This window comes from Gopherus flavomarginatus, chromosome 5 (genome assembly GCF_025201925.1).
Source record: "Gopherus flavomarginatus isolate rGopFla2 chromosome 5, rGopFla2.mat.asm, whole genome shotgun sequence".
In the NCBI taxonomy this organism is placed as follows: domain Eukaryota; kingdom Metazoa; phylum Chordata; order Testudines; family Testudinidae; genus Gopherus; species Gopherus flavomarginatus.
Window position 1 is genome coordinate 53,939,505 of NC_066621.1, and position 27,927 is coordinate 53,967,431.

Sequence of the window (27,927 nt, forward strand, 5' to 3'; positions counted from 1 at the left end):
ACGCCAGTTTCATTAAGCTGAAAACAATTATGAACCAGATCTACTGGAAGACAGAATGTAAACAGAAAAATGTGAATGATAGTTGGGAACTATTTAGAAATATTTTACTAAATGCCCTGAAAGCCACAATCAAGGCAGGCTGCTATACTGGTTAAAAAAACAAATCTGACTTAGCAGAGATGCAAAAACACCTGTTAAAAATATGTACATATAACAAATGGAAAAAAGGGAAATTTAATAATCATGAATATAAATCAGAAGCTAGGATTGGTAGAAAACTGATAATGGAAGCAAAAGGACACAAGGAGAAATCAAAGGCCAGTAGAATTAAGGACAATAAGAAGGATTTAAAAAATATATATTAGGAACAGAAGGAAACCTAACGATGGTATTGTTCCATTATTAGATGGAAATGGCAGAATTGTCAATGATAATGCAGAAAAGAGAAATGTTCAATTTCTCTTGTGTATTTGGGGATAACTTCAGATGATATTTTCATATCATATGATGATGATTGATTCCATTCCAACAGTAATTCATGAGAAACTTTGCTGAATAGGTATGGACTTAAAACAGATGTTTAAGGTTAAGCAAGTGCTTTTCTGAATTGAGGCCTCAGTCAGTGAACTGGATATGATACCAACTGTAGTGGTAATTTTTTATGAAGATGATACCACCTGTGACACTCTTGTGAAAGAAATGACTATTCTGGTTAAGTGCAGAGACTAAATGGGTTTGCACTGGTATTTTGCTCAGTTTTTGTTTTAATTTATTCAAGATAGCTCAGCTCCAATTTAAAATCTGGGCTTTCTTTAATTGGATTCTTTATTTAAAAATTGTATCTGTTTCTCTTGCATACATTACACAAAAATGTTATTATAACCTAATATATGTATATTTAGCATAGTCCATGTGAGTTCATCCATACTAATTTTTGAAATATTGCTTGTAAATATTAAAAGTATTTACTGTTTATATAGCACCCGGACATGTGAAATGTTTGCCAAGTCAGTATGGTTATCTAAATTCTACTGTTAAGTGAGGAGGGGAAAAGGAATATTAATGTTCACGGCAGGGGCAAGAATAGTGCAAATGTATTTATAATTCACAATGTGACACATGCAATTCAATCCATTAGCTTTGTGAATGGAGTCTGATAGTTAAATCCAACAGTATTACATAAAGTGAAATAAAACACACAAGAGGGAAGTGCACAGCAAAAAAACCCTTTCACTAATCCACACTCAATTCCAGTTGTTTTTGATGCTGTTGTTTCTTAAAAACAAACAAAACCCAATGTTGTTAGAAAAGTTTGTGTGTGTGTCTGTTTTCACTCAGCCATTACTGAAAAACTTGCTCAGACTTCCAGTACGTTAAACATATTGCGTTGAGGCAGAAATCAATGATAAGCATCCTCTGCCCCAGGTTAAAATTTAGGAAAATTATATCTGCATATTAGAACATGGGAACTATTTTACAACTTTAGTTATAGTGGGTGCAGTCAGTCTGATTATAATAAATAAAGACACTTAGGAAGAATGATTACTCTTTGAAACAGCTTGTGACATTTCTGGACTGGACATTTCGTTCTTGGTCGTAATCATCAGAATACAATGAGCCATGTTCCTCTTAGGGCTACGTGGGTTTGGAGCCTGGCGGAAGGCCTTAGGAGCCCCAAATTAAGGGATGACTGTGGCTGTGAAAGGGGACAGCAATGGCAGTGAAGGGGCATGGCTATGCAGTGCACGGGGGGATGTGTTGATGCACTGTCCCCCAAACAAGTCCTACCTCAAATATAAAGAATCATTCAATTTATTTTCTTCCAAATAACTGTACAATAGCTGGGGCTGATCATAGACTTTACTGTGAAATCTCACTATCTCTTCCTGTTTTTTCCCTTTGGGTATGTCTACACTTCGAAATTAGGTTGATTTTATAGAAGTTGATTTTTTTATAATTCATCACAAAGCGCATTAAGTTGGCGGAGTGTGTCCTCACTACCGTGGCTAGCATCGACTTACAGAGTGGTGCACTGTGGGTAGCTATCCCACAGTTCTCGCAGTCTCCGCTGCCCACTGCAATTCTGGATTAAGCTCAAAATGCCTGATGGGGCAAAAGCTTTGTCACGAGTGGTTTTGGGTACATGTTGTCAGACCCCCCACCCTCCCTCCTTCCATGAAAGCAACAGCAGAGAATTGTTTCATTCCTTTTTTCCGGGGTCCCGTCCTCCGGACCTGCTCAGCCCGCTGCCTGCCTGGATGATCGGAACCCCAGGCAGGCAGTGGGCTGAGCGGGATGGCAGATGGAGCCCCACACTGGCAGCTGGCTGAGCGGCTAAGCCCACTGCTGGTCTTGGGCTCTGTCTGCCAGCTCCTGCCAGCCGGAGTCCCGCTCAGCCCCGCTCAGCTGGCAGACCTCGGTGAAGTCGATCAGGGGTGCCTAGACAGACATGGCTAGCCTCCTCTTAGAACACCGAATGGGAGTGACTCCAGGTCATTCTCTTCTTTAAGTTTTGTCTCATGGAGATTCAGTCCTGCCTGGAATATCATGCGAACTGGAGGCTTCTGCCTCAGTCTGCTCTCCCAGCTGGCATTACCGCGCAGTCGCACCTGCCCCAGCCTGCCCCTTGCTCCCATGGCTCATGACCAGTAGTAAGGAGCAGTTCAGCTTGTGCAATGACAAATCCAGAACGAAGGATTGCACTCTATGGGCCACATGAAGATTATTTCAGAGTCCTAGATAGCATTTAGTGCCTATAAAAGGCTTCATGATAATTTACCCCCACCCCTAACAAAAATATGAATTTATCAGAGCAGCTGAAAGGGTAAGGAACCCGGGACTGTAACTTAGAGAAAGCTTCCATATTATTTAACTTATAATTGATATAATTCAAAGTAAAATTTCATTTGTTCTAAGACTAAAAATGCAGGAGGGGAGTCAGAAAATGGAACAGTGACCTGTTTCTGCCCAGTTTCGAACCAGGGATGTTTCACATGTTAGGAGAACGTGATCACCACTACACTATGAGGCTTCTCCTTTTTTGCTTCAGACTTTGCCGAATGCACAGGAATGTTTTCTCTAGCTACAGAAGCTACCTAGTGCAATGTCTATATCTATGGCCTTCCTGCTCACAAAGCAGTCATGTCCCTGCCTAAAGCTGAGAGTGCGGACTGCATGTGACACAGCAACCTGGCTTGGGCAGGGTCGCTAAGGAGACATGATACTTTTGCAGTTAAGCAAACACAGCAATTCTTTCCTGGCCTCTGCCACTGAATGCCTTCATGCATTATGCTGTGCCCCATCAGTGCGGGAGGACTGCAAGAGCTCGGAAAACATGTCATCGCGAGTGCAGTGTTTTTTCGCCTTCTAATCTGCGATAACCTCAGGGACGGAGATGATACGGGGAGCGTAGAAACATTCTGGGGGGGACTGCATGGTCACCAGTGCTGCTGAGTTTGCCACGCTGGCCAAACAGGAAATGAAATTCAAAAGTTCCTGATGATTTTCCTGTGTACCTGACTATTGCATCTGAGTTCAAAGTGCTGTCCAGAGCGGTCACAATGGAGCATGCTGGGATAGCTCCTGGAGTCCAATACCGTCGAATTGCGTCCACACTACCCTAGATTCGACCCGACAATCTCGATTTCAGCGCTAATCCTCTCGTCAGGGAGGAGTACAGAAATCGATTTTAAGGGCCCTTTAAGTAGACAAAAATGGCTTCATCGTGTGCATGGGTGCAGGGTTAAATCGATCTAATGCTGCTAAATTTGACCTAAACTTGTAGTGTAGACCAGGGCTTTGTTCCCATGGTGAGTGTGCCTGTCTTTGGCAGACTCTGGGGCCCTGTTCCCGTTACACATTTCCATTATTTCTCTTACACCAAGACCATTCAGTCTCTGTCTTGTTACATCAGCTCCCCTAGCCCTGGCAGCATTCAAGGTGAGGCTGTAAAATATAATCAGTTTGTAGAATGACATTACCATCTCTATCCTATTTCTAACAGCTGAACATCTTGCTTTTTTGGCGGCAGTTGCACATTGAACAGACATCTCCCCTGAGCTGTCCACAGTGACGTCTAGATCTCTCTCCTGAGAGGTTCCAACTAATTTAGAATCCATCAGTATGTATGAATAGTTTAAATTATTCCTTCTAGTGTACGTTATCTTGCACCTGTCTACACTAAATTTCATCTGTCACTATGTGGCCCATTTATCTAGCTTTCTTAGGCCGATCTGGAGTCCCTCACAATCCTTCTTAATCTTGACCTATCTGTCTAAGTTTGTGTTACAGAACTTTGCTAGCCATCCATTTTTCTTTTTAACATTGTTCTAACTGGCCTCTTAAATACACACAATACTATAGAGGATGATCCTGCTTCATTGAAAAGATTAAGAACAGCAGGATTACCACAGCATAAACTGTGTGCATGTGTGCAATATATACCATGTATATGTGTTCTGAAAATGTCTTCAAGTATTGTTTTTTAAAAAAACAATTTTTATTTTCCTAATCAAAATCTGATATATGGCATTGTCTGCATGTGGCAGGTCTGGAAAAAAAAAAGTGAGAGGATTCTTATGTATAATTTTATTGCAGTCAAATACAACCTGTCATTACTTTACAAGGCTGTTCTGAAGATTCCAGAATATGGGAATGAGGATGAGTAGTATTTCACAAACGGAGGTATTTACTAGGACTCATACCAATCTGTGATCAGCTTAAAGTGATGTTATAATTTAACAGTTAGAATTTTTTAAAAAAATGCCTATTATGGATTTTGTATCTTGCAGAACTGATTATATTTGGTAAGGACAAGTTGCCTTGTGAATTTTTTTTAAAAGTCCCACAGAAAAGAAATAGCATTTTAATTGTAAGATTTATTTATGGAAATTCCATAATTGGATCTGGAATTTCAATACTACCATCCTACTTTGGAAACTTGGTGTTAACATTTGTCAGAGTTGTGTTGATCTGTTTGCTTTGCCTGAAATCATCCTTCCTCACCCCCCAGTTTGTGCATTATAACATAATACAAAGCTATTGACTTCAGTGGGAACAGAGTTAGGCCAATGCTGGGCATGTCTGAAAGCCTCACCCCAAATGTTTCAGGTCCTATTTCTTCTAATGCTTAAAAGGTTGGTAGCACAAATATGAAATAAGTCTATTTATACTCTGATTGGTTAGCCCTTTAGACCAGTGGATCGAGTACTCTTGCCTTTTTTTGTTTCACATGTCTCATGTTCCAGCTTCTTAATCAAGAAAGCGTTTACTTTTGAGGAAGAAAGAGGCATGGTTCTCAGACTATATAAATGTAAAAAAGTTTGAGTCACAAGGGCCTCTTTGGCTTCAACTGCCGACAGAATCACTATTGGATCATCTCCACTCTCAGTAACAGGGATTATTGAAGACAGAGGATTATTGCACAGGATTTTTTTGTAGATGTAGGTTCCACACACACGCATACTCAAGATGTAAACAAATCTTAAGCAGAGACTGTAATCTCCTTACAGCAAACTTCTCCATCATTGCCATCTATAATCAGAACATGGTAATGCTTAAGCTATCTATCATTCCATTGTTTCAACCCTACAAAGATCTCTTTGCTACATTTAGGATAATGTAATAAAGAATAGTTGATCCAGATCATCAGCTAAAGCTGAGGAGTGCATAATACAGTTTAGGAGAAGGGTTACTCTCTGGATCATTTTCTGGCTGTGTACTGGGCCCCTCACCCCAGTTAGGCTAGTTCAAGTTATGCTGGCTAGTTAGTTCCCTGCTGCCAGTGCATGAATCCCTGGCCCTGAAAAATGCAGTCCTGAGCGAACAGGTGAGGGAAAAGGAAATTTGAAACTGATGCAGAAGTACAGAGAGGAAACAAATGATCGTACCTATGCATGAAAACAAAGCAGAGTAAACTGTGACACCTGCACTGAGGTAGAAATTCCAAGTGGAAATGTCTTGCCATTGCTCAGGCGCAGACCCGAATAGTCTGAAAACTACCACACGTGGATTTAAAATGTAGCATTGCAGCATGAAACTAGTTTTCATTGTGCTGCAGCATGACTGGGTAGAGGTCTGTTTGTGGGCTGCCTAGTCAGGCTGGCACTGGCCAGCTTGCTACCACTTTTGGGAGGGTTATATGGGAGGGAATGGATATTGTGCTCTCTGACCCCACTCCCAATACAGCTACTTCCAAAGGTTTGCAGCTCGTTCTTCTCCCATTTCATCCTTTCCAAACAACTGTGTTTCCATGTTGATAGATGACTTTCTGATTCAGCTATTGTGCAATACAGCCAAGATGTCTAAGCAGAAGACTTCACATTATTTTGTTATGGAATTAAACAAGCTTTATGCTAATTCAGCTTTCGAATGAGTATGCACTTAGCAGCAGCCAGCATGTCACTTCAGAATATGATGTGTTTTTCCCCAAACTTCCTTTTGAGACTTGCATTAAAGTGCAGGCTCAGCTGTCTCTGTCTACTGCATGCTAATCCTTACTTACCCAGGAGAACTTTTTCATTCATCTTTGTATTGGGAGCTTGCGTGTTTATGGAGACACTTTATTTATTTATTTCCAGTAAGTTTTCTTCAGGGTGATGGATTGTTACTAAGTGCTGCCCAAATATAGAATCCAGGATTCAAGAGTAGAGCGTTACGTGACACCCTAAAGGTAAAAGCACTATTTATTGCAATGGGTAAAGAAGCAGGCAGGCAGTAGAATTCATGACTTATGGTACTTATACAAAGCTAACTCTCATGGCAGCCGCATGCCTGCAGCTGCACTGGAGACTAAATAAACCAAAAAGCTTCTTTGCGAGATGAGTTAGTTGGTATATAAAACTCATACTTTTCCCTCTAAATGTTTATTTTGACATATTTCAGGGGATGAGGAAGTATAACGTGCTGCTGTTTTTTGACTTACATATTAAAGTTGGTGCTAAAATTTTCCATTTATTTTTGTGCGTGCACATTTGTAAGCCTTGTGCTGACAACAGGGCACAGCATTTGTCTTCCTGAACAATTGATGGTTATCTTACATAATTTGTTTCTCAAAGGCACCCAGTTCCCTGAGGTACATTTCAAATCAGGGTAGGTGGCAGATGCGCTGTATTTCCTGTGTCCTTAACATTTCCTTCTCTGATATGGTGGACTTCCTTTTTTTTTTTTCTTTTTTTCTTTTGGCAGAAACAATATGCCCATATAAAGCCTGAGCCTGCAAACTCTTATTTATGCAACCAACAAGCCTCACTGAGCTTCAGTGGGACTACTAATAAAAGTGAAGATGTGCAGGATTGGCCCCACTCTTTTTAAGTGATTTCCTTACTAGTCATTCTCAGCAACATTCATTGGCCACAGTTTTCAGATGGGACTAGTGATTTTGGAGTCTCCATTTTGGATGCCTAATTTGAGACCCTTCAAAAGGACGTGATTTTCACAGGATGAGTGCTCAGTGGTTTCTTTGACAATTGGACCTCTTTAAAGTGTCTCAAGTTGGACACCCAGAAAGTGAGGTATTCCCAATCACTAGTCCCTTTTGAAAATCATGACTGTTTGGTTTTGACCCTGGAGGAAGCTACGGACCCAGTTTATGTTGCTGGTTTTTTCTAAGTTCAGGAGTCAAGTCCCTTTAAGGTGTCTCACTTCAAAAATTACCATTTGTAATGGTGCCCCATAGTTTGGCTGCTGTTTTTTAATAAATGATGTATATACTTTGGGCTCCTCCAAACAAATGAAAAACATGCAAGAAAAAATAGAGGCATACCAACTTGTCAATAATTTGAAATAAACTTTTAAAAATAACATCTCGTACCTTTACCAGACTCATGAGGTTACAAAAGTCTAAGTAACTCTGTGGTGTTAAGCTTCCTTGCAGGTCCTGTGTGCCAAATTCTGCCCTTAGTTACATCCCCGTAAATCCAGAAAAAACTCAAGTGAAGTCACTGACGTTACTTAAGGCTTACCCAAGTGTACGTGAGAGCAGAATTTCCCCAGAATGTGTGCACTGCGTTCTAGCTGCTCGGTCATTCCTTCTAAGCTAGCTAAAATATTCGTAATCCATTATGAATTAACTATAATGGATTATTTTGCCATAAGGAAAAAGATGTAAAGCCTAGAATCTTACAGAAAGCCTAAAACTGTTCCCAAATGTTATGCATTTTTAAAAGAACCTTGAAAATAGGCGGCTATGTAGAAATTGATATTTTATAACCAAATATTACGCTCACCTTTGTAACTTGTATTTTAGGCTTTTAAATATTGAGTAATAGAGTGCACTTTGACAGAATGTTTGCCTATAGTTTTTGCCTAATGGAACTGTTAGCTTAATTAAAGTGGCAGCGATAGAAATTAGCACATTCGGATTGATAATGATGACTTTTATGCTAGTTTTCTAGTTCTATCTGTATTTAATACCATAGGAGGAAGATGCTGAAATCATGGCCTTTTGGCATTCTGTAGGATAGAAGTCTTGAGCTGAAAACATCTGAATAATCTGATGGCAGAGATTTGCTTGCAGATGGCATAGCAGAGTCAGTAGTGTGTCAAACAATTTTTGAAATATATCGGCTTTGTGTTCCATGTCTTCTTCCTCACATGTGGAAGAAGGAAAGTATCTGGTATGGGAACTTTTGATAACTCTTTGATGACCTTGCAATAGTAACACAAGTTCATGACAATGAGGCTTAATTATTCTAACTTCCTCCTTTAACACAGCTTCTCTGTTGCTTTCAGCTTGTTTAGAATATAGCAACTAGCATTCCCTCTGCTTTGAATAACCATGTGTCTATTACATGCACTCAGCTGTCTTCACACTCCTTGGCAGAGAGACTGTAAACTGATACTGCTGATTTGTAAAGATCTTTATGAGATATTCCTTGGCTGCATTGTGCTACTTTCCCACCACCCCCTTGACCCTAATTCTGAGTATGTGTACTCTGATCTCATAGCATTTGTATCTTTGAGTCTGCAGCTGGTCAGGCCTTTTTAGAGATGGATATAGAACTTGCTTCCTCTTGACATTTCAGTTCATCTGTCCCCACTTCAAAACAAGCACAACTCCCCTGTCCCCTCCAAGTTATTTTTTTAGTCTGATCACTCTTCCCACATTTTGATTCTAAAAATTCAGGGTAGGGACCGTGTCCTCATTTGTGAGCGTTCATGCCTAACGCCATGGGATCCTGATCCTGACTGGACTGAGCACCATATCAGTTATAGAACCTTTCATTCTTCCTCTCCATTTCACACTGTATTTTCTCCTTGCTTGGAGTTTTATAAGGTGTTATTTATAAATAACTTTAAAAACATATTTTGTTGCTTTTGGATTAATGCTGTCTCCAACTCCCACAAACATTCAAAACCCAGATTGCATCCAGCCTGTCACAGAGGGATAGCACGAAGGGGAATTTTGCATTTCCTGCACAAGTTGGGCAATACTCTGCAGTGAGGAGGTGGGCTTGGGATCAGTTGTGGGGATGGACACAGGCTGTGGCCAGTTGGTCTGTAAACTATGCTGATCTACTGATAAAACCCCCATAGTGTTTGGGAGGTTTCCTGCCCCCAGGTTAGTTGAGGGGATAGGGCAAGGATTTAATCCCTTGCAGTACTCTCTACCCCAGTAAAGGCCCATGTGCTTGGACTTTGTGCAGTGGGCCAGCATATGGCCCATTGTCTGGGTGAAGAACGTTTTCTGCCAGGCTGAAATAACAAAGCCTCACTTTAAATTTTATTGTGACTCCCACTTTGTAACAAAGCTAGAAATCGTATTTCAATTTATTTAAATAAATAATAGATTAGATTGGCAGAAAATAGCAAACACAGAGAAAAGACTGTCAAATCTCCTGATTATTTGGCCCTCACAATTTTCCACGGACATACCCAGCAGCAGGGAATGGCATTAAACTGCTGCTCTGGGTGGGGTTATACCCTTGTGCTGCTAGCTTGTATTGCAGTAAACTGCATTTAGCCTGGTACTAACCAAGGAATGTGACTAGGTTAGCAAGCTGCCTCTCTTTATCAATCAGGAATCAAGTGATCCGGAAGAGGAACACCGAGTTCCTAGTGAAGGATCATTGGACACAAGACAGCTTCACTAATGATATTCAGTTCCTCCCTCCTCAGTGGAATTCTGCATACAAAATGTAGTTAGTCAGTATGTGTCAAACAGTACAAATCAGTTACAATACATTAATCAAGGGCATGAAGGAACAGCACTAGGAAAGAATGATTATACTATATTATATAAACCTTGTCTTTAGTCATCTGCAATCTCTCTGTCAACTCTTATCATTGCCTTTTGGCTTCTAATCCCTGGAGGAATACAGTCTTTCTCTTCTTCTGGCCTGGCTGGTCTCCTTAACAAGGCAAGATCTGTCAAGGAGATCACTCTGTGGTCAAACATCTATATCAAATCTTAGATGAAAGAGTGCCTTTGCGCTCACCTTTTTGATCTTTTCTCCTCCCCTTTCTTCACGCCACAGGATACTGTCTGTAGAATAACCATCCCTTAATGTACTAAAAATCAGAATGGCAGTGACTGCAATCTAAATCAATGTCCTTAAACTTCATGTCTTCATTCAGGCTTAGAAATCCTATAGTACAGTGGTTTTCAACTTTGTAGGCTGCATATCCCCTTTCCAAATAATATAATCTTCTGGGTCTCTCCATCTGAGATAGGGTCATAATATACTTATGATTAGATTGCCAAGTCTTACTAAATTAAATGAGTTGTCCATCAATACAGGATTTTACTGATGTATCTCCTGATGAGAGCTTGTGTACCCCTAGGGGTATGCGTACCTCAGTTTGAAAACCACTGCCATAGTATAATATAATCTTTTCACTGAAGGGAAGTGCTGGAGGCCCCCATATCCAAGGACTTTTAAAAGCTGATGTGCTGAGGGAGCATTTCTGCACTGGCTGGGCCATGGGCTAGATGACCTAATAGTTTCTTTCCAGTTAGACATCTGTCATTTGAAAAATAATGTAGAGGCCTGCTAAAGGTAATTAGGGTTATCATCATGATGCCCAACATGGGATGTTATGCAGCTCTTTGAAGCTGAGTAAAGCATAGCTTCACAGCTACCTCTTCTCTGAATTGCCATGTCAACGCTCAAAAGCCTTGGAGGCTCATTCTGGGTAAGTGCCAAAATGTTCACAAGTTTGTCCAGGCTGCTTGAGATCTTCTCTCTTCTTCACCACTCACATCACCATGTCCAACTTTCTCTATGCCTCCTCCTAACCCCCCATACTGTCCCTTCTCCCTCTTTACAGCTCCAGTCTTTCTTCTCCAACAGGTCTCTGACTTGATACCCTTTCACATGGGAGAATTGAGAGAGAGAGGAAGGATGGTTTTGTAGTTAGGGCACTAAGGGCCTCTGAAGACCCTGGGTTCTATTCCTTCCACTGTCACCTTGGGAAAGTCCTTCCTCAGTTTCCCATCTGTAAAATGCTCTTCTCTACCCTTGCAGGGGTGCAGGGATGATAAATACAATAAAGATTGTGAGGCAGTCAGATGCCATGGTGATGGAGGTAATATAAGTACCTAAGATAGATCCTTCCACTCAGGAAAGGAAAAACAGAGAACTCCCGTTAACTTTTTTTTTCTTCCTTACATTTTTCCTGATTCTCAAAAGCCTCTGATTTGAGTTGCCATCCCCCTCTTACACTATCTTATCAGTTTAATAATGAAATATTTTAACTTACTTATTTTTGCTATATTTATACTCAGCTGTGCTATCTTGTGCCACCAGATCTCACCAAATAACTTGGGTTGCTCAGTAAATCAGAGCATGATGAGGAGGAACACCAAGGCCTGGTCTACGCTACGGGTTTATAACGAATTTAGCAGCATAAAACCGAATTAACCCTGCACCCGTCCACACAACGAAGCCCTTTATATCAATATAGAGGGCTCTTAATATCAATATCTGTACTCCTCCCCGACGAGGGGAGTAGCGCTGAAATCGGTATTGCCATTTTGGAATAGGGTTAGTGTGGCCGCAATTCGACGATATTGGCCTCCGGGAGCTATCCCACAGTGCACCATTGTGACCGCTCTGGACAGCCATCTGGAGTCGGATGCGCTGGCCAGGTAGACAGAAAAAGCCCCGCGAACTTCTGAATTTCATTTCCTGTTTGCCCAGCATGGAGAGTTGATCAGCACAGGTGACCACACGGAGCTCATCAGCACAGGTAACGATGCAATCTGAGAATCGAAAAAGAGCTCCAACATGGACCTCACGGGAGGTACTGGATCTGATCGCTATATGGAGAGAGGATTCCATGCTAACAGAACTCCGTTCCAAAAGACGAAATGAAAAAACATTTGAAAAAATTTCCAAGGCCATGATGGAGAGAGGCCACACCAGGGACTCAGTTCAGTGCCGTGTGAAAGTTAAGGAGCTAAGACAAGCCTACCAGAAAACCAAAGAAGCAAACGGAAGGTCTGGGGCAGGGCCGCAAACATGCCACTTCTATGCCGAGCTGCATGCAATTCTAGAGGGGTCCACCACCACTACCCCACTCCTGTCCATGGATTCTGAGATGGGGGTAATCTTAGCCTTGCCTGAAGATTCTGCGGATGGGGAAGATGAGGAGGAGGAAGGGGAGGATGAGCTTGCAGAGAGCACTCAGCACTCCGTTCTCTCCAACAGCCAGGAGCTTTTTCTCAGCCTGACAGAAGTACCCTCCCAGCCTTCCCAAGCCACTATCCCAGACAATGAAGCCATGGAAGGGACCTCTGGTGAGTGGACCTTTTTGTAAATATAAAACATGCTTTAAAAGCAAGCATTTTTTAATGATTAATTTGCCCTGAGGACTTGGGATACATTCGCAGCCAGTACAGTTACTGGAAAAGTCTGTTAACATGTCTGGGGATGGAGCGGAAATCCTCCAGGGACATCTCCGTGAAGCTCTCCTGGAGGTACTCCGAAAGCCTTTGCAGAAGGTTTCTGGGCAGGGCAGCCTTATTCCATCCTCCATGATAGGACACTTGACCACGCCATGCATGTAGCAAGTAATCTGGTATCATTGCATGACAAAGCCTAGCTGTGTATGGTCCTGGTGTTTGCTGGCATTCAAGCAACATCCGTTCTTTATCGTGCTGTGTTATCCTCAGGAGAGTGATATCGTTCATGGTAACCTGGTTGAAATACGGGAATTTAATTAAGGGGACAGAGATGGTTGGGCTGTTTGCCTGTGGCTTAAAAGAAATCCTTCCCTGCATTTAGCCAAGCAGGGGGAAGAGGACGGGGGGTGATTGGCGCTGAGCTTTTTCGCGTTTGGCTAGCTGGGATCTTCCCTGCTACCAGCCAAGTGGTGGTGGAGAGGGTGGCTAGCAGTGATCTTCCATGATACTAGCCATGCGGTGGGGAGAGGGGTAAAGTGATCATCCCAGAGAATTGAATGGGGGCAGTTCTGGTGCTGCACGTTAAAGGAAAGAAGCAGCACTCAACGGGCGTTGCTTGCTATTTGGGAAAGGAGGGCACTGGATATGTGAAGGCTGCAGAAGCTGAAAGACAGTGGCTTACCATGGCCGCATTCAAGCTGAATTCTGATGCCTGGACCTGCGTCCGTGATCTCTAACACCAAAGCCGCAGGCACTCAATATTAAGATGCAAAATGCAACCTTGTAGTGAGATCACATGTGCTATGTAAGGTGAATAGTGTTGTTCACCGTGAAAGAGTATAACCGTTGTTCTGTAAAATGTATCTTTTTAAATACTTCTCTCCCTTTTTTTCCTCCCTCCTGCAGCTGCAAATTTTTCAAGTCCCCTCCTCCGTCCTGAAGGCTCTCTCAGGTAAGGCGGCAGAAAAAAAAGATGCGAGACGAAATGTTCTCGGAAATCATGGAAGTGACCCGCAATGAAAGAGCTCATCTGAATGAGTGGAAGGACGTGGTATCAAAGTACAGGAAAGATGCCAGTGACCGTGAGTACAGGAGGGACAAACGTGAAGGCAGGAGGGACGAACGTGAGGAGAGGTGGCGGCAGGAAGATCAGAGGTGTCGCAGGAAGATCAGCGGTGGCGGGATGCAACTCTGGGGCTGCTGCGTGATCAAACTGACATTATCCGGCATCTGGTGGAGCTTCAGGAATGGCAGCAGGATCACAGAGTGCCGCTGCAGCCCCTATATAACCACCCTCCCCCCTCACCATGTTCCATAGCCTCCTCACCTGCCAGACGACTAAGAATGCGTGGGAGGAGGCTCCGTGCACTCACCCATTCCGCCCCAGTGGACAGCCCAACCAAAAGGCTGTCATTATTTTGAAATTTTTTTAGTGGCCTTTTCCTTCCCTCCTATCCTCCTCCCAAACCCCACCCAGGCTACCTTGTCAGTTTTCCCCCTTTTTATAATTAATTAATAAAGAATACATGATTTTTAAACGATAGTGACTTTATTTCCTTAGGAAGCAAGCAGTAATCTAAAGGGGAGGGTGGGTGGCTTACAGGGAATGAGTCAATCAAGCGGGGGGCGTTCATCAAGGAGAAACAAACACAACAGTCACACTGTACCCTGGCCCATGATGAAACTGGTTTTCAAAGCTACTCTGATGCGCACTGCTTCCTGGTGTGCTCTTCTAATCACCCTGGTGTAATCAGCAGCCAGGTGATTTGCCTCAGCCTCCCACCCCGCCATAAAAGTCTCCCCCTTACTCTCACAGAGATTGTGGAGCACACAGCAAGCAGCAATAACAAAGGGGACATTGGTTTGACTGAAGTCTGAGCGAGTCAGTAATGTGCGCCAGCGCGCCTTTAAACGGCCAAATGCACATTCTACCACCATTCTGCACTTGCTTAGCCTGTAGTTGAACAGCTCCTGACTACTGTCCAAGCTGCCTGTGTATGGCTTCATAAGCCATGGCATCAAGGGGTAGGCTGGGTCCCCCAGGATAACTACAGGCATTTCAACATCCCCAGCTGTTGTTTTCTGGTCTGGGAACTAATTCCCTTGCTGCAGCTGTTTAAACAGAGTAGTGTTCCTGAAGACGCGAGCATCATGAACCTTCCCGGCTGATCCACCAGTGCTTGCAGCACCATGGAAAAGTACCCCTTGCGGTTTATGTACTGGCTGCCCTGGTGCCCCGGTGCCGAGATAGGGATATGGGTTCCATCTATTGCCTCACCACAGTTAGGGGATCCCATTGCAGCAAAGCCATCCACTATGCCCTGTACATTTCCCAGAGTCACAACCTTTCTTAGCAGCAGCTTAATGATTGCTTTGGCTACTTGCAACACAGCAGCCCCCACAGTAGATTTTCCCACTCCAAATTGATTCCCGACTGACTGGTAGCTGTCTGGCGTTGCAAGCTTCCAGAGAGCTATCGCCACTCGCTTCTCAACTGTGAGGGCTGCTCTCATCTTGGTATTCTGGCGTTTCAGGGCAGGGGAAAGCAAGTTACAAAGTTCCATGAAAGTTCCCTTACGCATGCGAAAGTTTCGCAGCCACTGGGAATCGTCCCACACCTGCAACACTATGTGGTCCCACCAGTCTGTGTTTGTTTCTCGGGCCCAAAATCGGTGTTCCATGGCTAGAACCTGTCCCATTACCAGCAGGATCTCCAAAGGGCAGGGGCCCGCGGTTTGAGAGAATTCTGTGTCCATGTCCCCATCACACTCGTCGCCGCGCTGCCGTAGCCGCCTCCTCCTCGCCTGGTTTTGCAAGTCCTGGTTCAGCATAGACTGCACAAGAATGCGTGAGGTGTTTACAACGTCCGTGATTGCTGTCTTGAGCTGAGCAGGCTCCATGCTTGCCGTGCTACGGCATCTACACAGTTCACCCAGGAAAAAAGGCACAAAACAATTGCCTGCTACTTGCACGGAGGGAGGGGTGAGGCTGTACCCAGAACTACCTGGGACAATGTTTTTTGTCCCATCGGGCACTGGGATCTCAACCCAGAATTCCAATGGGCAGAGGAGGCTGCAAGAACTATGGGATAGCTGTGGGATAGCTACCCACAGTACAATGCTCCGGAAATCAACACTAGCCTCGGTACATGGACGCACACCGCCGAATTAACGTGCTTAGTATGGCCGCGTGCACTCGACTTTATACAATCTGTTTTTAAAAACCAGTTTCTGTAAAATCGGAATAATCCCGTAGTGTAGACATACCCCAAGTAACACAAAATGCTATAGGATGTGGTGGTGTTAGCTTGCTGTCCGGGTTAGGGGGCCACTGTGCTACTGATGTCTTTCAGCTGAGATGTAGAGCAGGAGACCTGATTGAGTGTGACTATTAATGATCCCAGGGCTTGTTTAATAAGTTATTGGTGTTAATATTGAGGAGTCAGCTACATTTTAGCTTGAATAGTTAGGTTCCATCTAGTTGCTTCTGCAGTTTCCATTGGAAATGCCTTTTCTTGTCTCAAAGGTGTATTGTGAGCCTTGATTAGTTGTTTGTGTATTGCTTTGAAATCTTTATGATATAGAGAGATTAAAATATGTTTTTTTTTAGCAGAGGAGCGATTTTAATTTGAAGGGGGTTGCATTGTTTATTATTCCAAAGGGCTTCAATAACTGCTAGAGATTGACTCTGACTCTGTTAAGAATTATAACTTTTGATGTGTGTTTAAATATACAGCATAACATAATTGCCCAACTGGAAAACAATATTGCATGCAGAAGCTCCAAATATTCTTGATTTCAACATATTTATCTATCCTCTAGGAACATACAGATGTGTGCTAGAGTTTAATTTCTTCTGCAACACAGAAAAAAGGCCAGGTAGCTAGAAAATGATGGCTGTTGCAGTACATACCAGCATTGTGTTACAAAACTATAGTCATTGCTGAATTAGTTGCACCTAATATAAGTGTTCATTATGTCTGTGATAATCCCATTCTCCTTTGCTGGCACCTCATCCTACCAATTCTGACTCCTACTAATACTTTTTTATGTTGAATGATTATTGTCTAATTTAGGGTAGGAGGGTTATATTTTAAGAGGCTGACATGCTATCTGGGATGCCCACAAGATTAACCTGAACTTCAAGTTGAAGCAGACAGGAGCCTTGGTTCACCTCTGGGTTATGCTGTCTTCTCTTAGAGTGAAGCAAAATGTCCAGTCTAGCAGGGGTTCTGCAAGAGGCCGGCACAGCCTTCAGTGAGAGACAGGGATTTGGCCATGGCGCCTGAGGGATGCACTGATTCAGAGAATTCCTTAGGAAGATTTTCCCAGCGGGGCTCCTAGTGGAGTCCAGGCTACATTTTAAAGTGACGTCACCCTGGGCTAGGGCAACAGTGCAAACATCCTGTGCTCTCCTGTTGGGTGAATGCCCCACTGGTGCACGGAGACTGCTGCTGCTGCCAGGGTTGCCATGTCCCTGCCCTGTGCTAGCGAGGGTGAATAAGGGTGACTGCCAATAGCCTAGTCTATGCAAGGGATTTACCTCGATTACAGCGATTGGTGGCACAATGGCTGTTTCCACCAGTGCATCTTTCCCCGGCTTGAAAAAAGTGGCACTGGTGTAAATTATTGCTTGTAATGGGTTGTCTCATATGCATTAGGAGATTGTACTGGTGCAGCGACACAAGTGGCTGGTCACCAATGGCTATAATGGGGGCAAATTACCACGGTAGACAAGGCCTATAATGCAGTGAACTCTGTTTCTGCTGCTGCCTTTCATTGTGGCAGATTCCCATAAACTCTGGTAAATGAGGTAGTGGATGGCTGTGTAATGTAGGCAGAGATTCTCAGAGTGCTGCTGGTGGTAACAGTTGTATGAGTGGATTACAAAACAGTGAGTGATCACCAGCCTGCTTTATTTATCTGTCAGAGTTGCAGACTGGATAATTGTTGTTATTAGGTATTGGAACAAAATGCCTCTTTAGTGGAGATGTCACACATTCTAAACAGCATGTTCTGTTTTGAACACACGGCATTTCCACAGTGAGGCCATTAGCTCTAAATATACAAGACCTACAGAAGCAGGGTGAACAGCCTGTTTCATAGAACCATCTGAAACGGTGTTTGTGTTCAGCATACTTTGTATAGGAATATGAGATTAGATAGCTCATGCTTCACATTGATTTTATTAGCGGCAGTTTTAATATCCCATTTATCATCATGCAGTGAAGAGACAGAATTTGCTGTTTTGATTTTTTTTTCCAATCAAGTCTTCACATGCATTTCCATGTGCAGATCTTGTTTCCATGGCATCAATGTTTAAATCCCGACATTATTGGTGGGCTGCATTAGCCAATGAAAACACAATAAAAATCAGTACTGCTATAATGTGTGGCCCTGTTGCGTGAAGAGTACAGTAATACAGCAAATGTTATGTTATGTTATGTATTTTAATGTGCCAGTGCTTGAAGCTCTGAGTAACATTGCAAGATAGAAGTTTTACCGCTACTTCACTAGTCCCCTTCCAAGTCCATTGTTTTCTCTCAGTCCTTATACATTAATTGTTCCAGAAAATGAGATTCATCACAAAATGTGTGATGGATTTTAAAACAATTTGTTTTTCTTATGCAGTTTTCCCAACCCCAAAGGCTTCCATTTCTTGGCTCAATATATTCAAACCAGAGGAGATTTGTTGAATCTCAGCTATCAACTTTATTAGTACAACCTCGGTGAAATAAAATTCCAGGATGGTCCATCACTCTGAAGCTTAGAATGTCTGAGTCAGTGTGAATTAATGGAAACAGCTACAAGTGTGGCTGAGAGTGCTTATTGTTCAGACTATCACCCAGGTTCAGTCATCACTGGGATTCGTGGTCTGTTACCATCCTATTTTTAAGTTCTCAGTCATATGACTTGATGAATTACACCCATGTGACAGTAAGGTAATAGCTATTGTGATAAACTTGGGACAGATGGTTGCAAGGGGTGTGTGTGTTTAGAAAACAGTCCCAGAAGGTTCAAAGGCCCTCCTCCCTATAAGCTGAGGAGGGGTGACTACATGTCAGTCAGGTTCAGCTGAGAAGGAGTTACCAGAGTTCAATTAGGATCAGCTGAGAGGAAGTTATCTGTGATCAATTAGGATCAGCTGATTACAAATAAGGGCTACCTGAGACCTTTTTAGACCCTCCCCTGTTGGGAGAAGGGGAGGAGAGAGAGAGAGAGGAGTCAAGCTACCAGTAGATGAGTAGCAGCAAGGGAGCAAGCCTCTTCAAGAGGGGAGACTGCATTCCTTCCCGTAAGGGAGAAATACATGCTCAAAACACTGGCTGAGAAAAGGACGGACTGCCCTTGTGCAGCCAAGAGGGACTTTTTTACCCCAAGCTCGTCTCACCAAAGTTAAAACAGCTGAGACTGCTGAGACCAAGAAGGTGCCTTGCCACACTATGTAATGCCAAGAGTCTGAGACCAGTGTGATATTGGAGGTAATTCAACTGTTACTCTACAGCTAATTTGCATGCAACAGTTTCATTGGTTGTAAGAGGGAGACTGCACTCATGGTGAATTACTTGGCCCAACTGCCACAATATGGGCTTTCAGCTACCAGTTAGCTAATAATAAGGTGTTTTCATGTCACAGTAGTGCTGTTTTGCATGCTCAGTACCCTTGATCATAAGGTTTACTTCTAACACAATGATTCAAGACTGGATGTCATAGACATATGCTAGCTCAACCCAGAATTGTGGGTTTCATGAAGAAAACTCTTGGAGAAATCTTATGGCCTTTGCAATGCATGGGCTCAGAATACATGATCACAATGATCCCTTATGGCCTTAAAACTCTATAAATCTAGTATCCTTATTTAAATATTATATTTTTTAATAGTAGAAGAGTATAGTTTGATTGCAGTTTATTTTAGTTAGCTCAGTAACCTCAGAGATTAGTAGTGAGTTTCCAGATTTATTATGAACTGGGTGTATGGGTTCCTTTCCTAGTGATTTACTTGGTCAAAGGATTAAAACTATAAGGAAGTAATTAAAAGAACCTTTTATCTAGTGAAGTCCACATGATGTCTGATAGATGGTTGCTTCCATCAGTCAATATTCCAGAAGAATGTGGAGGTAGCACTACCTGCCTGCAATGAGTTTGGTCCACTGAATGAACGAGTATTAAATTATTAGGGATTAAACTAGGATATGGAACTTGGTCACTGAGATTCCCTGCTGTGTGTGATAGTAGCTCACACATTTTCCATCTTCATAGCAGCAGCAAAAATTTAAAAAAGCTTTGTGGGTACATGTCTGTGCTGACTTTAAAGTCCAGGGAAGAGAAAAAGAGAGAGTGGTGGAGGGGAACCTTTTAAAATACAGATCACACTTTTATCACAGATCATCAGGGCAGAATTAATTTCAAATTGACAGGGGGGGAAATTTCAGCCAAACTAGCTGCTTTCAGAGTAGTTTGTGGTGCTGCCTTGAACAAGCAAGCTAAAAAAAAGAATTGCATTATCTCCCTCTTTAAACTATACAAATTACAAAAAAATTAGGAGTTTAATGCTGGTGGGAGGAGCATTATGAAATCCTTTGCAGTACATGTCCTCTCCTCCAGATGAGGACTGGAGGGATAGAATCACTGGAAGCTTCCCCACACAGCCTTTCCAATAAGTCTCAATGCTGGAATGTTCAATGTTCAGGAAATATCAGTAGCTGTAAATGGGTGAGAAGGAAATTAGATCTTCATTGTCCATTTGATTCCTGACCTTTCTCCCTTTGACCCTGATCCCCAGAAGACTCCTGCTCGTGCTTAGTTTATGTGCACAAATAGTCCTATTGATATAAGTGCATAACATTAAGGTCTTTGCAAATCTGCGGTCTACCTTATGAAAAAGGATAGAATACCAATTGTGATTTTGGTTGTCTTTTTTCATGTAAACAGCTGTTTATTAACAAATGAAGTGAGACCACTAATGAAATTTTGTCAGAAATGTACAGTAGTGTACTTCAAACTTAATTTTACATTGTACCAACCACAATTGTTTTTCAGCCTAATTTTTAATTTCCTGTCATGGTTGTGGTTGTCTCTGTCCTAGTACTGTATCTACTTAAACTTGTCCACAGATTCTCTTTCATTCATTCACATTTCTTTTGCAGATTGCATGTGGCTCAGAGCATAATCTGGCAGTAGTTGGTAAGTAGCATTAATTTTATATGTAATGCTATGGTTGCTTTTTTTTCTCATTTGTAAGTAGCACAAGATTAAAAGAAAATGTACACAGTGAATTATTACAGAATGCTTGGTAGAGCTGTATATGGTAACAGAAAGGAGGAAACAATCTATTTGTATTGGTGAGAAAAGAAATCTGAAATATAAAAAGCACTGGTAATAATGATACCTGGATAGCACTTTTCAATGTTCCTGCTGACAACAGAGAAAGGGAGCGTGGGGCGTTGATGAGTGTTACAGCAAAATTAATTTCAGTTGTCCTAGGACATATTTTACAGTCGAACCATTAAAGCATGAAGTCACAAATTCAAAAAAGCAGCTAATCTTGGTCAAAAAATGGTAAACATTTTAAGTGAAATATTTAATAGAAAAATTCTTGTAGTTTTTGTTGAAATTTGGAAGTGTTTAAAATGACAGCCAGCGTTATCTAGCATATATAGTACCTCTCCACTTAAATGTGGCTCCTACAGTATGGTGAAAAGTTCTAGGCCTAACACCAGTGGAAAGAGAATCCTGCCTTTGAGTACCAGAAATAATCAGATCCTGGATTTCTACTGACTTCACAGGATACCTGCCGATGTGCACTGGGACTGAACCCTCATGATGTGTAATTATAGTAATTATTAATACCCAGTTCTTATATAGCACTATTTCCATCAGTAGATGTTGAAGTGCTTTTACAAAGGATGTCAGTATCATTATCCCCATTTTTAGAGATGACAAAGCTGAGGCCCAGAAAGGGGAGAAGTGACTTACTGAAGATCACCCAGTAGGCCAGTAGCAGAGCTGCAAATTAAACCCAGGGCACCTGAGTCCCAGTCCAGTGTCCTAGCCACTAGGCCACACTCCTCCACTGGTTCAGGCTTCAAAGTGTTAAACAAGGAATTTGCCTAATTGTGACACTAAATGAGGAATCAGTGGGAGCCATGCCCTCCAGTATCCAAACATAGATCCTTGTATATCCTGTAAAATCAGAGCAAGTCTGGTAGTTACCCAGATAGACTATGAATATAATAGTTTTTATCAGAAAATATTTCCTGTGTGTTACAAAAATAGGGTTACTACTTATCCATTTTAGGCCCAAGCAGCCCATTTTATTTAGTACAGACCTCTTTTTAAAGAGAAGCATTCTTTGGATGAACTAATTTTCTGAGTCCTATCTGTCTATCTGCCTGTGATAGGGTGGACTATGCCCAGAGGCCCCCTGCTGGAGGCCTTAGTGTCCTGCCATACCCATCCCAGGAAAGGAACAGTAGAGGAGTCCTCCAAGCAGCCAATCAGAGAGGCTGTAGGGAAACCAGCCAATCAGGGAACAGGAGGGCCCTATAAAAGGAGCTGCAGAGGCAGAGACAGTCAGTTCCTTGATAGTGCTAGAGGGGTGGTGCTCCTGTCTGGCCAAAGGGAACTGCAGCACCACGGACAGCTCAGTGCTGACAGTGAACCAGACAGCAAGGAAGAGCTGCTGGCTGGTTGCTGGGCTTGAGCTTAGATGAGCCCTGAGGTAAGGGTGAAGCCTGGGCGAAGGTTGGGGCTGCGGGAAAGTGGCCCAGGAAACTGAAAGCATGTGGCCGGGACCTGGAGTAGTTGGTGGGCCTGGGTCCCCCCAGAGGGCAATGCGGAACTGGCTACAATCAGACAGCGAGAAATCTCAGAAGGGGAACTGAACTAAGTGGCCTAGCTGGAGACTTTAGCCAGAGTAGACCAAGAGGGCGACACCATTGCTTCCAGGGAGGAAACCCTTGGGGTACAGCCAGATACCAGGGCCAGGACTATTTAAAGACAGCAGGCAGAGCTGACAAGAAGGGGTGCTTGCGAGAAGTGGGTGCCATGCCTTAGACTGCCCCTTTGTACCTAATGAATGGAATGTCTCTAATAGCTCCCTTGAGCTCCCTCTCACTTCCACAGGAGTCATTACCGCGCATAGCTTGGAAAATTGCCTATTTGATATGTGATGTACATTCATGTACTATTTTCAAGGAGGTATTTATTTCATGTTGGAGTCTTGGTAGATTCATAAACCATCTACAGAGCACATTTTGTATGCAGCATTTAAGTGATTACCCTTGTATGATAAATCCTATTATGAACTATTCAATTTGATTCATTCTACTGACTATGGGAAGATATTCCACTCCGCCACCAGTTGTTCATTGTCCATTGCCCTTGCTAATTAGGGACACAGGTGCTGTTGAAAGCCAGCTAGCAATTTGAAAACTGACATTGGGCTTCTCACTGAATTTATGGACTGAAAGTTTAGCTAGTAGCAGATTTCTCCAGTGCAAGTGAAAGCAAAGTGTTGGGTTTAAACCTTATCCCCTTGTCCCTCCCAATGTCCTCCTAGTAAATAATCTTCTGCCACACAGAGATAATCTCAAAAATAAATATGCAGGCAAAAGAAAGATCCTTGAAACAATTAGCAGTACATTTAATGTCAATTGTGTAAAGATTTATACATATCTAATTTCATGCCCTATGTGTACACTCACTGACTTCTGTAGGAATGGTCTCAGAGCATAAAGTTAAGGACATTTTTATTGTGACATATCACAACAGAAATATTTTGCTGAATGTTTTTTAAACTTAAAGCATTATGGTAAGACCTACGTGTTAGGTAAATTAAAAAAAATACTTTTAAAAAGGTTGAATTTTGTGGAAAAGATTATTTTTTCCAACCTTTCATAACTTGTTGCTAGTTCAAAATGGCCAGCCTTTTCACTAGTTATATACATCTCACAATCTATAATCATATGTATATTTGATTGCACAGTTTTTCAATAGCATTTATAACAGAAACTTTAATGAGCACTGATAAATAATCTATGCTTTATTAGTAAATTTCCAAACACTTACACTGCATGGATTTCTAATAAAAAAAAAACTGTAAAAAACTTTTTGTAGTAAAAGAAATATATAAATGAAAAACGACTCCAAACCCTAGAATATTAAAGCAATTACAATTTGGAAAGCATACATACACACACTTTATATGCAAACACACATGGTGTGTGTTTTTGTTTGTCTCTTCCCTTTGTCAAAATCATTTCCTTTGAGACCCATAAAATACATTTAAAATTAATTTCTTGAACTTAGTGAAGAAATTGTTCTTCCTAGTCTTGTTGATAGTGCAAATTGTCTTGTACAGGTCTATTTGGCAGCTAATTTTCCTTCCATGTTACTTTGGACAGTCTATCTTCATGTGTGATTTTGTGCCTCTTCATGGGTAACTTATTTAATGTACTTCTTCCCTGTTTTTCCTCCATTAAAGTTTTTTTCCCCTCCTCTCTCCTATAGGGTTGTTAATGGGCCCCAGTCTTATAAAGAGATCTACACAGGTGGACTGTTTGCACAAAATGGATATTTTGTATAATTGAGGCCCCAGACCCTTGTCATAGGTCTCACCCCAACTCTGAACTTTAGGGTACAGATGTGGGGACCTGCATGAACACCTCTAAGCTTAACTATCGGCTTAGATCTGGTCTTGCTGCCACCATCCAGATTTCTGAGTACCTGGAAAACTCTCTTTCCCCCCCAAAAAAAACCACCTTCCCCTCCCTGGGTAGCCTTGAGAGACTCCTCCACCAATTCCATGGTGAGTCCAGATCCAGTTCCCTTGGATCTAAAAAAACAGGGGAACAAATCAATCAGTTTTCTTAAAAAGAAAGCTTTTAATTAAAGAAAAGAAAGGTAAAAGAAAAAAAAAAACCTTTGGGAGACAGCATACCAGCTAATCTCACAGACAATAGATTTAAAACACAGGATCTTCCACTGGGCAAAAACCTTAATACACACAATAATACCCAATTTGATAATTCTCCTAATTGCACAAAGACAAGTTACAAAAGAAAATAAACATAAACCTATTTATTCCTTTCTAAAACTTACTACTCTGATAAGAGGCTGGTTCCTTGATCTTTTCCACTCCGGCTGAAACTGAAACTGACTCTAAACAAAGGAAACTTCCCTCCTTCCTTTTGAAACATTTTGTTCCCTCATTGGTTCCTCTGGTCAGGTGTCAGCTAGGCTAGGTGAACTTCTTAACCCTTTACAGGTAAAAGAGGCATTAACCCTTAACTATCTGTTTATGACAACCCTTCTAGTAAAGTCTATGGGAGTTTGGCTACTGACTTCAAGGACCCAATCTCACACCGTTGTTGTGCGGTAAACGGGGAGACCTTCTGTTCTAATCTGGTCATTAGGTGACAATTAACATTAATAGAAATGAGAGACTGTGATTTGCCATATCATGTACTAATTTGAATCTTGGGAGTTTGAAATAAGAGCTAAGATGTGGAAAATTGTGAGTTTTTTCATGCTAACTTTTTTTTTTCTGTGATGTTTTTTTTGTGTGTGGGGAGGAATCTCATGAAATGGAGTTTTGTCATTAAAATCATACAGCTGTGAATTTTTGTATGTTCATGTGATCCTTTGCTTGAACAAGGATCAATTTTTACATGAAATTTGAATGGATCAGAACAGTTATATTTGTAAATCGTGGACGACTTTCTGTCTTGCATTTCCAGAATGCTCTCACTTCAAATATTTTCAGTTTTGTTAGGAAATTTTCACAGAAAGTTGTCTAGCACAATGAAAGATGGCATTTTTACTTTGTATGAGAAGGTGTTAAACTTACGATACTGAGGAAAATATGATCAGTAGCATCTAATGTCATGATTGATCATGCCATGATCTTTGCATGATGCAACCATGTTCACAGTAATGATGCTAAACATGGGCTTAAAATTTGCAGGATTGGGGACTAAAACCATCAAACCCATGAAAAAATTATATAATGAGACTTCTTCTATACATGGAAGCATGATTTTAAGTTGTGTGTTTGTGAGGAAGAGCTGTATTACAGATTTTTCTCTCTGTGGGGCTATGTTCTAAACATATGTTTTCTAAGAGAATAATTATCCTGAAATAGAACATTTGACATACTACATGTGGGATGTAGAATAATCAAGCAATATAAGTTTGTAAATGTGAAGTTGTTGAGAACATATGCATGTCTTTATTGCATTGTGAATTACAAGTCTGAAGATGAAGTGCCTCCAGCATCCAGGAAGTGTAGATGTATTATTAAATTAACAGGTCCTGACATATTTAACTGCTTTTGTTAAATAGTTGTACAGTTTTCCCAATGTAAGCATAAACATATGTTTTCGCTCCAATTTTCCTTCCTCTCCTCTATAATTTTACTTTATCCTCCTTGTGTAGTGAGTTATAAACAGGTCAATCCATTAAAAGATAAGATCACAATATTTTTGGCTTCCCAGAATCCACTAAAGGATAATATCATTTGTTTTGGCTTCTTCTTGGAGAAATCAGCTTTCCTCATTTATATACTTTTAATAAAATATATGACTTTTAGAAAGATGGGAAGTAAAACAACAAGATTTTAGGATGTGGAAGGGAAAATATTTATTTTTTAAAAAGCAGATTTAAAAACATACTGCTAACTCCCAGGTTGAAGGAGTTCTTTAGATCTAGGCACTAAGACTTGATAGTGAAGTATATAAAATATGAAGTGTATTGACCATGTCTGTACAGGATGAATAGTCAAACAGTACTCACTAAACTTCCAGGTCAAATCCTCAGCTGTTGAATTGCAAATGAAATCACTGGAGCTACAGAAATTGATGCCAGTTGGATCTGGTCTCCAAAGTCCTGTCCCATTATGACTTGGTCTTCTACAAAGTGGGGTAGACCATCTAGGGTGGGCCCTTCTGTAATAATTCCAGAGTTCTGGATAAGAAGACATCACAAACCATCAGAGTAGTATTTATGATCCTTTTATTACATGCTACAGATTGAAACTGAATTTGGCTCCGTTGAACTGTTCTTTCTCTTGCAAACGTTCACTGGTTATCTGTTTTTGTAGGGTTATTCACAGTGTTTGAACTACTGACACTGAGTGTGATGACATTGAGTGTACTCGTACTGGACTGCTGCACAGCTAAACTAGTTGCCGCACAACTAAAACAAGACTATGTGGGTGGAATACATTTTCTCCCTGGTCTTTTTTATGCTGACAAAGTAGAATACTGTAGCCTCTGCTAGAGTAAATTGCAGCTATGTTTCTAGCAGAAAACCAGACTTGAAGAAAAGTTTAAGTATAGATGAAATGGTGCTCTGGAAAGGTTAAGATCAATAAAACTAACGAGAGCTGGATGTGGTGAAGGAAGGCACAATACAGCTTTCCCACTAAGTTCTATCAGTGTAAAAGATCTGTGGCTCAACAACATTCCCAGTCCTTCAGTCTCTCTCAAGCAAAGACTGATGATCTCATTGACTTCTGCAGTGGGTTTTGTGGTTGTCTACTAGGGATTAAGTCCCTAAAATTTTCCTCCAGTGCTGCTCCACCGGTAATAGTAGAAGTGGGAGGTCTAATGTAGACAAGATGCCAGTGACCACTGACATTTTAATCACCATATCATCTAGACCCACTTTGAGCTAGTTCAGATGCCACAGGGATTAAAAAAAAACAAACTGGCAGCTTCTCTGCTACAGCTCCTGTTATTACCTGTTGAGGTACCCAGATGGAAAATTCTGTGGAGAAGAGGCCAGTGGAGATATTTTATAAAAAGAGATCTCCAAACCTTCTTTCATCTCTGTGCAAAGTAAGATTTGATTCCATGTCTCCTGAAAGATAGCTACTTTTTAATCAGGCAAAATGTTCAGTGATATTGGAGGGCCTGATTTTCACAATTGGTCACATCTAATTGCGCACCTAATTTGTGAATCCATGTTTGCATACACAAATGGCCATTTGCCAACCCAAACAGATGCCTAACCAGTCATTTTCAATAGATTAATTGTGCACATACAACTGTGATTGCATTTTTATATATCTAATTTTTAAAA

General features: G+C 41.6%; 1 protein-coding gene across 4 annotated transcripts in view; it reads left to right on the forward strand.

Annotated features, from left to right (window-relative positions):
- SERGEF (secretion regulating guanine nucleotide exchange factor) overlaps positions 1 to 27,927 on the forward strand; it is a 251,347-nt gene that overhangs the window by 129,277 nt on the left and 94,143 nt on the right. For 2 of the 4 annotated variants that reach the window (XM_050955826.1, XM_050955827.1), the window contains exon 10: positions 20,991 to 21,027. The exons of 1 other annotated variant lie outside the window; for it this stretch is intronic. In XM_050955826.1, coding sequence (XP_050811783.1) covers positions 20,991 to 21,027 — 37 coding nt within the window. Of the gene's footprint in view, positions 1 to 20,990; positions 21,028 to 24,354; positions 26,325 to 27,927 lie in introns of those variants that run through there. One more of the 4 variants, XM_050955828.1, reaches the window with a different exon arrangement.